The sequence below is a fragment of the Triticum dicoccoides genome, chromosome 3B (assembly GCF_002162155.2).
Source record: "Triticum dicoccoides isolate Atlit2015 ecotype Zavitan chromosome 3B, WEW_v2.0, whole genome shotgun sequence".
Taxonomy (NCBI): domain Eukaryota; kingdom Viridiplantae; phylum Streptophyta; class Magnoliopsida; order Poales; family Poaceae; genus Triticum; species Triticum dicoccoides.
This window is the reverse complement of record NC_041385.1, coordinates 281,651,522-281,669,148: the sequence shown is the minus strand read 5'-3', so window position 1 is coordinate 281,669,148 and position 17,627 is coordinate 281,651,522. Positions and strand designations below refer to the sequence as shown.

The window sequence follows — 17,627 nt, the reverse complement described above, 5'->3', positions numbered from 1 at the left end:
TGGCATTTTGGTTGTCAATTCACAGTATTCCACTTCAATCTTTGTGAATCTAGCGCTCAAGAAGTATAATCTCTAGAGCATATCCCTAGACAACTTGTGGCAAGCAAAATGGTTTGCTATGAACCAGTCTGGCAAAGTGTCTACGAACAGTACTCTTAACTCTAATGGCATTAAAATATGAGCCGAATGTTTAGTTGCAGAGATGTCAGAAAGCAAACACGACATAAACATCAATTAAGAAATAACCTTATAATTCATAATTGAAGTCCTTGGTAAAGTCCTATGGAAAAGCAATAATTTTAGCAGCTCAAAATAACAAATGGTTTGAAGATTCAGCATGGCGCCCAATGTTAAGAATGTTTCTCTGATACCATCATGATATCATTTGCTGTCGTGACAAACAACCAACCGATGACAAGAAAATTTGACGTCTGTGAGCCCTACTTGATGTACTGGGAGACCCACTTAAACCCATCGCCATAGCCCATCTTGCGGACAACGCTGCACATGAACACCTCAAGAGGCCGGACATTGGAGTCAACAAGGTTCACCTTGCCCTTCCCAGTTGTGAAGTTGCTAAGGCCTAGGTGATACCGCAGCTCTTCTTCAGATGCTGCATATGGAATGTCAATCTTATTGCCAAGGATGAGAAATGGGACATTTGCCAAGGAATCATCAGAAAGGAGAGCATCAAGCTCCTTTTTCGATTCAGTAAACCGCTCCTTGTCATATGCATCTACCAAGTATACTACAGCATCAACCTGTTGGGACAAAAACAAAGTTAGCAGGAATATGAAGTGTCTTCACTCAGCGCATGAATAATGACGGGGCTATTTGGTAAAAAGAATATGCATATCCAACCATGCATGAGTATCCAAATAAGTTGGCCACAGAGCAGCAGATGGAAACAGCAAATTTACTATAAATGTCCACACCAAATAATGCCTTGCTACAATTGTAAGCGGAATGACATAGGGTGAGAAAAACTAAAAGGATAGGCCAATAAATAATTCAGTTCACTATCCAATAATAAGAGCAGCTGACCCTCATATTAAACTAAGGTACATGGGAGCTTAAACCACACATAGAACGAATTGTGATAACCAAATAATCAATATACCACTATGACAGCTAACAAACTGTTGCATTGTAGAAAACTACCAACTTCATGCAGGTTTATGTGTTGTATGATGACTTAATACTGCCTGGTGAAAATCCTAGGATGCACTACCGAGTACCACATGAACTTTGCAGAAAACTGCAACTATAATCCGTAGATGATTTCTGTAGAATTCTCACTTCTCGAATGGGGCACAACAAATTGATTATGGAAAGCATAGATAATTCTGTTACATACCACCAAGTGCACATAGGATTTTAGCAAGGGAGTCTTTAAACTAAGTAGCAGAAGTGTCGTGAGATGGCAAATGCAAATGCAAATGGAACACACAAAGAGAAGAATACTGCACATAGAACACGAGAATAGCTCAACAGTAATAAAACCTCAACATACGAAAATTCATTTCTGAGTCCAGGCTCAGATGCTCTCACAATCAAGGCCTTCAAGTCTTATCGAGATTGGCGATGTGTGTTTTATTATTGGCTGTATCTCTTCCGTATGGTCACTGCAAATAAAATTGGACCAGCATTTATATCTGGTAGGTATCGTTATGAGACATCTGGTGCATTCTACCAAGAGAAGCCCCACCTAACGTCCTGAGTCGTGTCATGCAATAACGCACTATGGATAGCCCAAACAGCCACCTAACCATCCATCCCATTCTCACATAACATTTCTGATCCAGGCTATTCCACCGATCTCGCTTCATTCCCCACATCCACATAGCCTTCCATGTCAGCCTCTGGATCCTCGTCCTCTAGGGCTGCACCGGCTTTCTCTCCTCTTCTCCGGACAGATCCAGACCAACCTCGCCGAGAGAAGTGAGATCCATGGTGGCCGGTGCTCAGGTGGTGACTACAGAACGTAGGAGGAAGCCCCTCGACGACCATGAGGCCCAACACGCTAGTCCCACGATGACCTCAGTGTTCCCCCTTCCCCTGTGTCATGGATCTGGAGGTGTCTGGAGGTCATCGTGTCACCATCGCCGGCCACCACCAATGTTGCGGCGACTCTTACTCTCCTCTGCAGTAAAGGTGTGATGGAACCAGATAGACCTCGCTGTTGGTGTGGGCCTTGACGTGATCCTTCTTCACGATGTGGACAACAACGAGGGAACAAGGATTCTACGAGTGCATCCGACATGACATAAGCATCTGTACACATTTGTTACTTGATTCTCTTCAGATTCAGAATTTGTTCAGTGTAGTCGCATTGTGCTTTTCATCATGTTCAACCACTCGTGTGCTTTTTTGACTTCCAAGATGTTTATGCCACTAGAATCAACACCCACCAACATGGCTAAGATGGATCAACATGTTTCTGCTCCATGTACCAGAATCCATTCATCTAAACTCTAAACAGCCGTCCGGGCTGCGTGATAGGTCCACTGTATGCACCTGTTCACACAGGTATACAGGACTTCTCCATGCAACATTCCTGTGACCTCAGATATCATCATTTACCAGATGCAACGGACAGGATACCATGTGCATCTGAGCCTGGGCACCAAAACGCTCCTCTCTCTAGCATACATACATGAAATCTATTGGGTTTTTTCTTAGCACAGATATGTGCACCAACCCTTTCGAGTTCAAACTTGTTACAGAAATACTTAGAAAGGTTGGCAATTGCCAATTCGGCAATTCAGTGTTCCTTGAGTACTATTACAAAGGACAATATTAAAGTAACAACAGTCGCTCTTTTCAACAATTAAACGCAGAGGATAGAAATGACGAGAAGGAATCATATTCCCTCTCAGATAGATCTGACTATTCAGCAGAGGCAGCCTAATACAGATATAGTAGAAGAGATTGACGCTAACCTTTGCGTAGTAGTCCTTCCAGACCCGTCGAGCGATCTGGTGGCCGCCGAGGTCGAAGGCTTTGAACTTGATCTTGCCGATGCTGAGCTCCTCGGACGTGGGGTGCTGCGTCGGCTGGTGCTGCACCAGCCGCTGCGTCCATTGAAACACACAGAAGCACGGATCAGATCTACCAGATCGGATCAGATCCAGGGAGTGAGATCCCGTGTACGTACCTCGTCCTTGAGCATGTGGAGGAGAGTGGTCTTGCCGGCGTTGTCGAGGCCGAGGAAGAGGATCTTGGCCTCCTTCTGCCACAGGCCGAGGGAGGCCAGCACCCCGTAGAACCAATCCCACAGGAACATCGTATCTGCTGGCCCTCTCCTACTCGCACACCCCTTCCACTGGGCTGGGTTTTCTGGGGCCTATCCTGGCGATGGCGGCGACAGAGATCGCCGGATAGATCTGGGGCTGGTGGGAGAACAAACCGGGGACGGACCGAGGGAGGCGAGGATGGATCTGAATCTCTCTCTCTCTCTTGCTGCCTGCCTATTCTTTGCTTGGCTGGGGTTGATTAAGACATTAACTGCTCGGCCTCTGGCGTGAGAATTCAAGGGGCGAGGCGAGGTATGGTGGGCGCCATGCCTACTGCACGTGGGGCCGGCTTTCTCCTAATTCCTTCCAATCGATTTCTCTGCGAATTCGTCGTCCCATTTCCGCTATCTTTTTCCTTTTGAGGGAAAAAATATCCATATCTATTGTTTGATTCTTCAATTCTTTGAGGATCTCTAGATTCTTTTTTGCGCGTGTCTAGATTTTATATAAGCTACTTTTTTTTCTTTACCATGCAATCATGGGTCAGTTCTTTTAGAGTTTATGGTCGGGTGTGAAAATAAGTTGGCGCCTTCCCAACTTATTCTACAAGTCTAATCTAAAATTTTACTCCCTTCGTTCCTAAATATTTGTCTTTTTAAAGATTTCAAATAGACTATCACATACAGATGTATATAGACATATTTTAAAATATAGATTCATTCATTTTGCTTCGTATGTAGTCACTTGCTGAAATCTTTAAAAAAACAAATATTTAAGAACGGAGGTGGTACTATTTATAAAAAGCCTACTAGTTAAAGTTAACTAATAGAATAAACTAGATAAGCGACAGCTTATTTCCGCAGCTGAATATAAGTACAAAAGAATTGGCTCATGTCACATAAGCAAGTTATACGTGCAACTCATAAATTATAAAAAAATCACTATTGTATGCATGCATCGGTAGCACATCATTTCTAAATAATTACAACCCACTACCTATTTTTTTCTAGCCATGTCAGATAAACAAGTCATGCATGCAAGTCATAAATTTTATTTTTTGCATTATTCTATGCATGCATCGCTAGCACATCATTGTTCCTAAAAATAGTTATAACCCATTACCTTTTACCCATACAACCATGTCACATAAGCAAGGCATAAATTATATTATTTTTATTATTCTATTCATGCATCACTGGCACATCATCGTTCCTAAATAGCCATAACCCACTACCTTTTTTCTAGCTATGCAACCGTGTCACATAAGTAAGTCATGCATCGCTAGCATGTCGGAAATTCATGCATCTACTAAATCACCAAGCTCCCTAGGGGTGGGAACCCTGAGAAGCGATTGAGGAGTAAAATTTGGTCGTCTATTTTAACTTGGTCGTGCCCTAGGGGTGGGTCCTCCTGTGGCTGGGGGTGTGGGCTGGGTTGTCGGTGTGGAACATCTTATCGCGCAGCTCGCGCCCCGTCATCCTCTCCTCACGACCTCGCCTGGATCTCTCTGCCGAGCAGCCATCGATGTGCAGCTCGACCACATCTTTCCTCCCTCGATTTGGGTGATAGGAGCGAAGGCGAAGCCATGGACGTTGACAGCGTGGGCTGCTAGGCACCGCGCTCCTCCCGCAGGCGCCCCACCATCTCCTTCCGTCGGCGCCGCACCGCGACCTCCTCGCTAGCTATTCTCCTCTCCGGGCTCTAGCGCAGCACCCCTACCCAGCTCCAACCTCCTTCGCCTCGCCATCCACCTCCTCCACCTCGATCCAGGCCGATGGTGGAACTAGGCAAGTGGGTTTTGTTCTTTCTTGACACTTTCAAGTCAATAATACCTATAGTCATTAACGCTACAAGGTGCAGATTGGGAAGTGGATAAAATATTTCCTTCTGGATGGATGCTTGGTGCATGGAGCAAATATTAATGGATAGATTTCCATTTTTTTTCACCTTCGCCATGGATAAGTAGCTCTCTGCTCAATCCGAGTTTTTAGATAACTCATGGTGATGCAGAGCATCCCTCGCTCATCCCCATGGACGTACCTACATCTCCCTCGACACCACTTGGACCAATGACAAGAGCTCGAGCAAAGGCTATCAAAGATAAGGTGAACTCGCTCCTCTCCGAACTCCCTCTCCCTACTCACGAGACATGGCTACTACCTCGTACGGAAACTCTGTGTGTGATCAGGTGCTTGGAGGAGAGCCACGGAACAGCTACATGTAATGGCCAAGACGGCGAGGACACCAAGCGTGAAGGATAAGAAGAAGAGCTGCTTTGGAAGCTGCAGGCTCCGGACGACCGGACCAGCCCGGACGTCCGACCCCTGGAGGTCGCTACAGCCAAGAGAAGAGAGGTAGGCCAGAGCTACAGGCTCTGGATGACCGGACCAGCCCGGATGTTCGACCACTCCCAGGCCCCGGACGACCGTGCCAGCCCGGACGTCCGGCCCATCCCCAACAGAACCAAAATCATGGAAATCCGAGGAAGTCCGGACGTTTGTGCCAGCGATCGCAGAATGGAATCTACGGACATCCGAAGACCCAGACGTCCGGGACCCCGCAAGCCTCCGGACGACCGGCGCCCCACGGACGTCCGGGCCCTGGCTGCGTCCAGCTGCGGGCTGATGCCCTTGTACCCCTTCACTTCGCCCCTCATTTGCACTATGACTATAAATAGACCTCTCCCACCTCCTAGCTAGGGTTAGCGTTGATTTAGCTCATTTGTGAGATAATGCCTCGCTCATCCATCCGGATGTACTCCTCATGAGGGACCGACACCTCCATCCGGAGAAGATCCACCTGGATTCAAGACCTCCACCCGGAGAAGACCATCATCAAGACCTCCTCACAAAGAAGAATCAGTTACCCTTTGTATCATCCTTTGTTGGACTTGGATCTTATATCTCTACTTGTGTTTCGATGATCTAGTGCATGTGTGATCATATTCTCATTGGTTGAGTGTTTTCCTCTTGTGTTTCCCCGTGATTTCTCTCGTTCCCCCCCTCGTGTTCTTCGTGTTCCTCGTAGGGATCCTCTCCAAACGTGAAAGATCGGCCCCTAGGGTTCCACCCTACATCATCTTGGTATCATGAGCCACGTTGATCACGTTTTTGGAGCCCCTACCCCGTGTTTTCTAGCTTGATTTTGTTGTTTTCGTCCTAAATCCGAAAATCCCCACCAAAAATAGCCCCAATTTTTTTGTGATTTGTTGGCGAGTTGAAATTTTGTTGGATTTGATCCATGGATTTGTGTTGCCACGTGTGGATCTAGCTTCCCCCACCCTCCCCACCCTTTTCCATCCACAAATCCGCTCGAATTCGACATCACCTTTCCCCTCCACCCCGAAATCGTGCAGTTCATCCCGTGCCCGATTTTCGCCCAGGACCCGGACGACCGGACCCCACCGGACGTCCAATGACCCGACGACCGTGACCACCCGGACGTCCGAGCAACTCTAACGAAACTGAAAGTTTCCAGTTCGGGCACCACCACTTCCCCATTTTCCACCACATCTTCTAAACCCTCATACCACCACAGCTGCCCACATACACCACCATCCTCCACCAATACCTCCTATGATGATTTTGACACGTTTTGTTCTTTGAGATTTTGAGTTGTGGTTCCCGTGTCCTATTGTGTTTAGGCTATCTAGGTACGGTTCGACATCATCATCACCACCACTCATCTTTGCAAAGGACTCATCATCGCCAAGGATGGTAACCTCGACGACATCATTGTCATACCTTGCAATTGCATTGATAACCACATGCTCTTACTTTTATGTCGCTTACCCATCGAGACTAGCCATTGAGTATTGCCGGCAACATGACTTGTGCACATTAGTGATCATACTCCATAGCATACATACCATACCATAGTGGTGCATATCTTGGCATCATCTTTTGTGTCACAAAGTTTTCATCGCATACACAATTGCTATCTTGGTTTGTGAAGTTTTGCATGAGAAAAGAGCTCAAAAGTGAAAGAGCCAAACAAGCTTTTAAGCAAAGAGGAAAGATAAGCAAAGCGCTTATAAGTAAGAACCATAGCATCATACTACATTAAGATTGTCATACCCGATCATCTTGGATCATCTCACCGAAATACCATACATATAGCATACTTGGGATAGAGGATGTTGCGTTTTTGCCTATTAGGTTGTGCACAAGTTACGTATCTGCCTATTGTGCAATCGTGCTAGCGTCTCTCATGTATTGTGCAACAAGAGCATTTTCGTGGATTCCACATTTTGGCTCATTTTGGCTTGCACAATCCCACTTATCTATTTGCATGTGTGTTTCCGTGTACCTCTACTTGCTTGGTCTACTTGTTGCATTTGCAAATTTGTGAATCTTTTCCAACATTATTGAAGCTCACTTACAATTGCATCAAATTTTGTGCCACCATCCTAACCAAGCTCCACCATAAGCTTTTACTTGTGTATGTGTGAGAACCGACAAGAATTGGTACCAATTGTGCTATTTCATTGTCCGCATTTGAGTGATCTTGATTCATCCAACATCGGTCAAGGTACATTTGGTATAAGTTATTGTCCTTCTACCACTCACATTTTTGCTTGGAATGATGGATAGGCCAAGTACTTCTGTAAGTGCATCTAGTGCCACCCCTAGTTGGTTTTGGAGTATTGACGACAAACCTGGTTGAGGGACTAATGTGTTTGTGAGAATTGCAGGATAACACAGGTAGTAGTCCCTCATTGATTCATTTTACCTACCGGAGATGACCCCTAAAAATGTGTGAAGGCATTGAAGACAATGGTGGTCTGTGAAGCTATTCAAGTTGAAGACTATGACATGAGAAGACATCGCATGAAGACTATGGAGCGCGAAGACTTAGTTGTTTCGTTGTTTCTTTTTCTTCTTTGTTGAGTCATAGGAACCACCGCACTGTTAAGTGGGGTCCAAGTGAACAAAGTCAGAGTGACTGAAGTGATGCTCAACCAAATCCTATGTCTTTGAGCGAAGACAATGAGAGCAAATCTTATCTAGAGTCGGATGAGTCAGCTTTACTTGTAGCCCAAGTCAAGTTGCCCCGTGTGTTTGAAATCTGACCGTTGGGACACGTGTCAGTTCCTTAGTGACCCAGGGTCATTTCGGACAAATCAGGTCGGGTTGCCCAATGGCTATAAATAGCCCACCCCCACACCATAAATTGGTGGCTGCTCAGAGTTAGTGCACGGCTTTTGTCGTTTGAGAGCAACCCACCTCCGAAGCATTTGAGAGAATCATTGCAAGGACAAAGCCCAAACCACCCAGAGCCCAAAGAGTGTTTGGCATCACTTAAGTCTTTCTGTCCGCGTGATTCGAAGACTTGTTACACTTGAGGACTATGAATCCTCCAGCCGGTTAGGCATCGCGTTCTGAGCATCCAAGAGTCATTGTGGATTGCCGATGAATGAAGTCTGTGAAGGTTTGTAAGTCTACCTTGAAGACTTACCAGAGTGATTGGACGGGGACTATGTGTCCTTAGCTCAAGGGGAATAAAGTGAAGACGCGGTCTTCTGAGTTGAATCTCAACATCCCTAACAGACATACAATTGTCACAGCAACTGGAACTGGTCGAAAAAATCTCTGTCCTCTCCAAGCTACTGGTTCTATCTCTCACTTCTCTTTACTTACAGTTTGTCTTCGTGAAGTCATTGCCTGCTTGCATTATCGGTTTGACTTCACTGTGTGACTACTTGTTCCGATTGTCTTCATACTATCTTCCATCCTGATCCTTACTACCTAGCTTCTATTAGTCTTCGTGCTTTCACTTCATTGAATACTTGACTATGGCTTGCCTAGGGTAGTCTACCTTTCGCTGCATACGAATAGTGTCATTTCTATTGTTTGTCTTCGAAACTCCCATGTTTTGAAGACTTTCATAAAAATCGCCTATTCACCCCCCTCTAGTCGATAACCAGCTCTTTCAACTTCTACCAACCCACTCTTCATCGATTAAGACGATGACATGTCCTCATTCGTCACCAAGAGTCACCTCTTTGGTGCACAACGAGCGTTGCATCAAGAGCAACAAGCAATGACCGACCGCATTGACAACCTCACCACCTACTTGCGACTCTCCGAGCAACGTACAAGGGACTACTTCGACAACAAGCTCGACGCTCACAAGCAAGAGAATGATGCAAGAATGTACGAGATCCGCGCCTTGTTGGTGAACCGCCCTCCTTCAACTTCTTCATACTCAAGACGGAGCCGCTCAAGTCGACACTCCGACGACACCTTCTCCGGCTCAAGTACACCGACATCAAACACTCTTCAATGAGCGGCACGTCAAGACCGTCATGCATCTAGCAATCCTCTACACGACAAGCATTCACAAGAGCAAGTCGACGAGCAAGTACTTCGTCCACAACCACACCAAGTTGCTTTTGCACAAGCTCAAGAACGACAACATCAACATCGCCAAGAGGAAGAACGAGCACGTCTACATCAAGAGGAACAAGACGCCGAGGCTCAACATCTTCAACAACAACAACGCGAAGCTCAAGCTCTTGAGGCACAACGTGCCCTTCAAGAATCAAGTCGAGCCATCGCCAACCGCAATCGAGATCAACGCAATCAAGAGGAAGCACTTCGATAAGAAATCCAAGAGCGGAACTACCAACCAAGAGTGCAACGTCAAGTTCCACAAGCTCCTCATCAAGCTCGACAAGCTCCTCCACAAGCTCGATAAGCTCCTCCTCAACCTCAAGTTCAACATGAGCAAGAATACGATGGACTTCCTCCACGCCAAGAGCAACATGAGGATGATTATCCTCCACGTCAAGGGCGTCATCATCACCATCGACCACAACACAATGAAGAGCAACGCTACAGCAAGCTAAAATTCACAATGCCCAAGTTCAATGGAAGCAATGATCCCGAAGAGTACCTCTCATGGGCATTGAAGGTCGACAAAATATTTTGTTTGCACAACTATGAGGAGAGAAGAAGATAGCTATGGCATCACTTGAGTTCCAAGACTATGTGCTCATATGGTGGGAACAAGTCCTTGAGCATCGAGAAGCAAGAGGTGAACCACCAATCACCACGTGGGCTCAAATGAAAGATGTCATGCGAGCACGTTTTGTGCCCACCTACTACAACCGCGATATCTTCAAGAAGCTCCAACTCCTCAAGCAAGGAACAAAGAGTGTTGAAGAATACTACAAGGAAATGGAGATAGCCATGATACGAGCCAATGTCACGGAAGATGATGAGCAAACTATGGAACGTTTCTTGAATGGACTCAATCATCTCACCAAGAAGATTGCCGACTTCCAACCCTACTCCAACCTCATTGAGCTCGTGCACCAAGCTACCAAAGCGGAACGTCAAGTGCAAGATGACTTCAAGTACGCCAAGTACTCGTCCAAGACCTATGGCTTCTCCAACAACCAAGCTTCAATGACTCCTCCAACTTCTACCTCAACCAAGCCATCTACAAGCAACGACGACAAGTCAAGTTATAAGAAAGCTTCGACAAGCTCAAGTCGTCTTCCTACTACTACAAGCAACTTCAAGCCACGTGCTTCATCATCTACTCCGACCGATGAGACCTTCAAGACAAGCTCCTTCAAGTGTTTCACTTGCGGCGGTCGAGGCCACAAGTCCTATCAATGCACAAACAAGCGCACCATGATCCTCAATGATGCTATGACTCCATGAGTGAAGAAGAAATGGAAGCCCTTGAGCAAGTGGCCATGCACCGGCGCGTGAACAAAGATGATAAAGTCTTTTGTGATGAGGATTCGAGCCCCGCTCTCGTTGTCTCCAAAGTCTTGACTCTTCAACATCAACAATAAGAAGACTAAAGATGCCACATCTTCCACACAAAGGCCGACATCAATGGAAGGTCCGTCAAGGTCATCATCGATGGAGGTAGTTGCCACAACTTGGCAAGTGAAGAACCATGCTCCAAGCTTCAATTGGTCAATATGAAGCACCCGCACCCATACAAAGTCCAATGCCTAAGCGACTCCGGCACTATACGAGTTGAGCATAAGGTCCAAGTCTCCTTCAAGATTGGCGCATATGAGGACACTTTGGAGTGTGATGCCGTCCCGATGTCCGTTTCCCACCTCCTTTTTGGTCGACCATGGCAATTCGACCGAGGCGTCATCCACAACGGGCATACCAATCACTATAGCTTCAAGATGAAAGGGAAAGAGTATGTGCTAAGACCTATGTCTCCTAGTCAAGTGTTAGCCGACAAGCAAGCCAATCATCGTGGAGAGAAGAATGAGAAAGTGATCCACCCAAAAGAGAGTAAGAGCCACAAGCCAAAACCGAGTGCCTCCATGATGAGCGATAAGAAAAACTTAGTCCTATTTGCCACCAAAAGTGAGATGAGAGAAGTGTGTGAGAACCCATCGAGTGTTATGCACTTTGTCCTTGTGTGCAAGTGATAGAGGCGGGGGTGTCCCGATCTTTCGATGAGATGGTAACTATCGATTTGGTGGAGACGACTTTGACGATCCGACTACAGACGTGCACGATGTTGCGCCTTAGCAATCGCTAAACCAATCTCCAGAGGTTATTGACCACGCCGGTGCACGATCAACCTGACCACGAAGGTCTATTCCTGCAAGCAATCGAAGAACGAGCAAGAATATGATAAAAGCAATCTGAATATTGCAAATATGTATGAAGTATTGATAAAGGTGGGGATCCGAAAGCGGTCTTGGTCTGGTCGTTGGACACAAACGAAGTACACGAAGTTGCGTTGGCTAACTTTTAACTAAACAAATCCCAAGGAAAAAGCTACTAGATGGATCTACTTATATAGGAGGAAGGGGTGGCGGCCAAGGAGGTGGGAGAACGTCCCAAGGCATCCTAAAACCAACCCTAGGTCGTACAAGGCCAATGGGCCCAAGTGGAGGTGATGCAACACCTTTGGACTTGTTGTTTGACTCGGATTCTGCTGCAGCGTCTGATTGTTTCGTCGATATCTCAACGCTCCGGACGAATTTGAAGGTGAATCTAATTGGGCTGGAGAGATCACAAAATCTAGAATCCAACAAAAAAAGAATCACCCAATTCGGAGTCCGTATGAAAAAGTTGTTGGCGTTTTGAGTCAGGTATGTCTGTGCAGTCCGAATCTGAATCCAGAACGTGAGAGACTTGGACTCTATCTTCTCTTGGCCCAAAAGTGACGTGAGAGAACTTTTTGAACAGAACTTAAACATCTTTTTCTCCCTTATCTTCATATGTGAATTGTACAAATATCCCATACACCTGCAATTAGACAAAACACAAAAGTGTGTGAAGTATTTTTGTTCTGGATAACCTAAATAGATTATTGAATAGTTTGCACTAGAAATCACCTGACAAATATGCATGTATGCAATATTTTTGGTCGTGTCCAAGGTAGTCATGTCCTCATCATCCTCCCCTTTTTGAAAACAAAGCCGTCCTCGGCGTTGCTTAATCTGAAATGTGGCTAACAAAAGAGACAAAGTATACATGTTGTATATGTATATGTCATCCATTTTTACTTCCCTTGATTTTTGCACATATGACACATGTATACATGAGTAACTTTCATAGATCATAAAATATAAAGCCAAAATATTATCATAAGTAGAAGGCATGAAAATATTGCAACTCAGTTTGCACATATAAGTGAAGCTCTTATTCATATCAAAAGATTGACAATATTCATCATTAAACCATCCCAACATTGGTGAATAAACCTTACTTGCATCAAATTTACATGCTACAACATGCTTAAATAAGCAAACATGCAGTAAGTCATTGGACACAGAATTATCACCAAGATTAGAGGTCATATCAAAATGATTAAACATTGGTTCTTTTGCATCAATAGTTAATTCAATGGGTGCACTCAAAATTGTTGGTATTTCAGTTGTTTGATCACATGATTCATTCATGATAGTAACACGATTCTCTAAAATAGATGGCGTGCTCAAATCAACAGGTAACTCAACACATGATGTATTTAAGTTAATTAGGGATGCATCATTCTCATGTGAAGTTATATCATCAATACCTTTACTATTACCTTCTCGCAAAGATGTAGCTGATGTCGGTATGGACAATGACAATGTACCATACACTTGAGATGATGTCGCACTCACAATCTGAGGTGTGGCTACTCTAGTAGGTGCAACGGTGGAGGAATCAACCGATGGTAGTGAGCATGAATTGGAATAGTAGTTGTTGTAGTCACCCGATGCATCCTCCTGTAACTGTCTCTCAAAGGTACAAGCACGAACATACATACCAGTAATGCAACGAGGAATATACCTAAATCTTGCCTGAATATCATGGTTCAAACCACCAAAAAATCTATTCATTGTATCATCCTCAGATTCTTCTATGTCACAATGATGCATATAAGATTTGAACTCTTGGTAGTAAGCATGAACAGTGTTATTGCCTTGTTTAAATTGTTGAAATTTGTGAAGCAATTCACGACGATAGTAAGGAGGGAAAAATTGTTGTCTCATTACATGTTTCAAATATTTCCAAGTTGTGGGTTGGTTATCAATGTTTTTCTTACAATGCACACTCCACCAAATAGAAGCAAAACTAGTAAATGCTCTAGTGGCAGCTCGTACTCGCTCAAGTTCAGAAAAGTCATGGTGACTAAAAACTTGTTCTACTTCAAGCTCCCAATCTAGATAAATAGCAGGATTAAATCTACCCTCAAATGATGGTAAAGAGATAACCTGACCATGTGCTTGTGTGTGTTGTCCCAACTCTCGTGATGGTGAGGATGTGTTCGTCGTCCAAGAACTTCTTTCTCCGGAACCTGTCATGATTAGTAGAAACAAGAAACAAAATTCGAGAATGATGTTCCTATGAACAACTAGGATGTGGTTGTAACGTGCTCACAGTAAAGCAAATATCAATATCTTACAAGTTCTTACCATGCGACATGTGGTGACAGGCAACCAGCGGTGTCAAATAACTCCGAAGATTGTGTAAAGCGATTGCCAGGGGAACATACGTATACACGGTGTAGAAATATGTGGAGCTGGGTTGGCTATATATGGTAGCAAAAGATTAGCAATAATCAATTCAAAGATGCAATGTTGAATAAACGCTCAACGACGGTACTGTGTTGGTCCTAGGCTAGACGGAACTAGAGACGCGAGCCTAGAACACTAATGAGGTCACGGCATAGCACAACTAGCATCAATGAAGGATAAGTAGCTCTGGACAGCAAGATATAAGTGAAGATCACAACGGCAGTAAAGATAATGATGAATAACAACTGCCAAGCAGGATATATAACAACTCTCTCTTCAACTTTCTTTTTGAAAAGTTTGCTACTAACTCAAGTTTTCCAATGCAAAAAGAATCACTCAATTCCGAATTGATATGAGGAGTCAATTTTAAAACTGGCCTGAAAAAATTGGAACAAAGTGTATGCGCGAACTTTGGAGGGCAAAAAGACCTATTTAGAAGCTGATTTTGAGACGCCAAATATTGAACTAGCTTTTTCAACTATTCAGATGTGTCTAGTCGCTAGCTTTAATTTGAGTACTTGTGGAGCCAAAACGGAGTTCGTATGAGGAAGTTATGCCTGTTTTACTAAACAGTGCACAAAACAGATTCCAATCCGAATTCAACTACGAGATTGAGTCTAGATAGATCCGAATTTTGTTTTTTTTCTTCTCTTTTTTTTCCTCTTTTTTTTTCCTCACACTTTTTTTTCTTTTTCTTTTCTCTGACTTTTTTTTTACTTTTTTTTCTCTCTTTTTTTTCTCCGTCTTTCTTTTTCTCCTTCTTTTTTTCTCTCTCTCGTTCCAAACAAACTAGATAAGATGCAGATTGGATCAAGCGAAGATGTGAATGATCTCAACTATGATTATGACAATGAACGGTGGGTAGCACGTGGTGGAAACTGATGGATGGATGGTGGACAGCGGAAGGGATAACGATGCAGCGGTGGCGTGACAAATGTGAACAGAACTCGAAACTCTAAACGAACTAGACACTAAGACCAGCAAGTCGACACGACGATGCAACCGATAATTCAATAGTGCATACAATGAAAAGAAAATTGCAAAGGCTCAGACTGGCTTGGACAAAGGATGAATAGATCTATCTTTTTTTGTGGCTTTTTCTTGGACAATAGGTAAGAAAATAAATCTAATCTAGGGAAAACTAGAAATTCTCACCGAGCAACCTGAAAACTGATACCACTTGATAGAGGCGGGGGTGTCCCGATCTTTCGATGAGATGGTAACTATCGATTTGGTGGAGACGACTTTGACGATCCGACTACAAACGTGCACGACATTGCGCCTTAGCAATCGCTAAACCAATCTCCAGAGGTTATTGACCACGCCGGTGCACGATCAACCTGACCACGAAGGTCTATTCCTGCAAGCAATCGAAGAACGAGCAAGAATATGATAAAAGCAATCTGAATATTGCAAATATGTATGAAGTATTGATGAAGGTGGGGATCCGAAAGCGATCTTGGTCTGGTCGTTGGACACAAACGAAATACACGAAGTTGCGTTGGCTAACTTTTAACTAAACAAATCCCAAGGAAAAAGCTACTAGATGGATCTACTTATATAGGAGGAAGGGGTGGCGGCCAAGGAGGTGGGAGAACGTCCCAAGGCATCCTAAAACCAACCCTAGGTCGTACAAGGCCAATGGGCCCAAGTGGAGGTGATGCAACACCTTTGGACTTGTTGTTTGACTCGGATTCTGCTGCAGCGTCTGATTGTTTCGTCGATATCTCAACGCTCCGGACGAATTTGAAGGTGAATCCAATTGGGATGGAAAGAGCACAAAATCTAGAATCCAACAAAAAAAGAATCACCCAATTCGGAGTCCGTATGAAAAAGTTGTTGGCGTTTTGAGTCAGGTATGTCTGTGCAGTCCGAATCTGAATCCAGAACGTGAGAGACTTGGACTCTATCTTCTCTTGGCCCAAAAGTGACGTGAGAGAACTTTTTGAACAACACTTAAACATCTCTTTCTCCCTTATCTTCATATGTGAATTGTACAAATATCCCATACACCTTCAATTAGACAAAACACAAAAGTGTGTGAAGTATTTTTGTTCTGGATAACCTAAATAGATTATTGAATAGTTTGCACTAGAAATCACCTGACAAATATGCATGTATGCAATATTTTTGGTCGTGTCCAAGGTAGTCATGTCCTCATCAGCAAGGATGGGGAACCAAAAACTAACACCTCTCATGATCTACCTTTAGTGTTATCTTCTCTTTTCCAGGAATTCCAAGATGTTTTCCCCGATGAGCTACCTATGGGACTACCTCCTCTACGAGGCATTGAGCACCGAATCGACCTCATCCCCGGAGCACCCCTACCAAACAAAGCTCCATACCGCGTCAACCCCGAAGAAACTAAGGAGATCCAACGGCAAGTACAACAACTAATCGACAATGGTCATGTACGTGAAAGCTTAAGCCCTTGTGCCATTTCCGTTATACTTGTGCCCAAGCAAGACGGTAGTTTTCCCATGTGCTCGGATTGTAGACCTATCAATGCTATTACTGTTCGTTATAGGCATCCCATTCCTCGCTTAGATGATATGCTTGATGAACTTAGCGGTGCCAACATTTTCTCAAAAATTGATCTCAAAAGTGGCTATTATCAAATCCGCATACAAGAAGGTGATGAATGGAAAACCGCTTTCAAAACCAAATTTGGCTTGTACGGGTGGTTGTTTATGCCTATGGGTCTGTCAGAAGCTCCCGGTACTTTCATGCGTCTTATGCATTTTGTGCTTCGACCTTATATTGGAGTGTTTGTTGTGGTTTACTTTGATGACATTCTTGTTTTTAGAAAATCCATGAAAGAGCATCTTAAGCATGTTAGGGCTGTTTTGCAAACTCTTCGCAAGGAACGTCTTTATGCCAACATGAAAAAGTACACATTTGGTGTTGACAAGCTTGTTTTCTTGGGTTTAGTCATTTCTTCCAAGGGTGTCCATGTTGATGAATCTAAAATTGAAGCAATTAAAACTTGGCCCCAACCTACCAATTTGCAACAAGTGCGTAGCTTTCTTGGCCTTGCGGCTTTTCATCGTCGTTGTGTGAAAGATTTTAGCACTATTGCCGCTCCTTTTCATGCCTTGATTAAGAAGAATGCTCCTTTTGTTTGGGGATCTTTGCAATCTACCGCTTTTGATGGGCTCAAGTCTTTGCTTACTCATGCTCCGATTCTCGCTTTGCCCAACTTTGACAAAACTTTTGGGGTTCATTGTAATGCAAGTGGTACCAGAATTGGCGGAGTTTTGATGCAAGAAAAACGAGCCATTGCATATTTTAGTGAAAAACTCTCCGGTGCTCAACTTAACTATCCCATATATGACAAAGAATTGTATGCTTTAGTGCGTGTGCTACATGTTTGGGAACATTATCTTAGA

At 44.2% G+C, this 17,627-nt stretch overlaps 1 protein-coding gene across 1 annotated transcript; it reads right to left on the bottom strand.

Annotated features, from left to right (window-relative positions):
* Window positions 1–205: 205 nt before the first annotated feature.
* On the bottom strand, window positions 206–3,523 carry LOC119275912 (GTP-binding protein SAR1A-like). The gene is made up of 3 exons (XM_037556844.1): window positions 3,158–3,523; window positions 2,943–3,074; window positions 206–761 (listed from the first exon to the last, which is right to left on the bottom strand). Exons 1-3 carry the CDS (start codon window positions 3,284–3,286, stop codon window positions 441–443), a joined length of 582 nt encoding a protein of 193 aa, XP_037412741.1. The 5' UTR covers window positions 3,287–3,523; the 3' UTR covers window positions 206–440.
* Window positions 3,524–17,627: the final 14,104 nt, after the last annotated feature.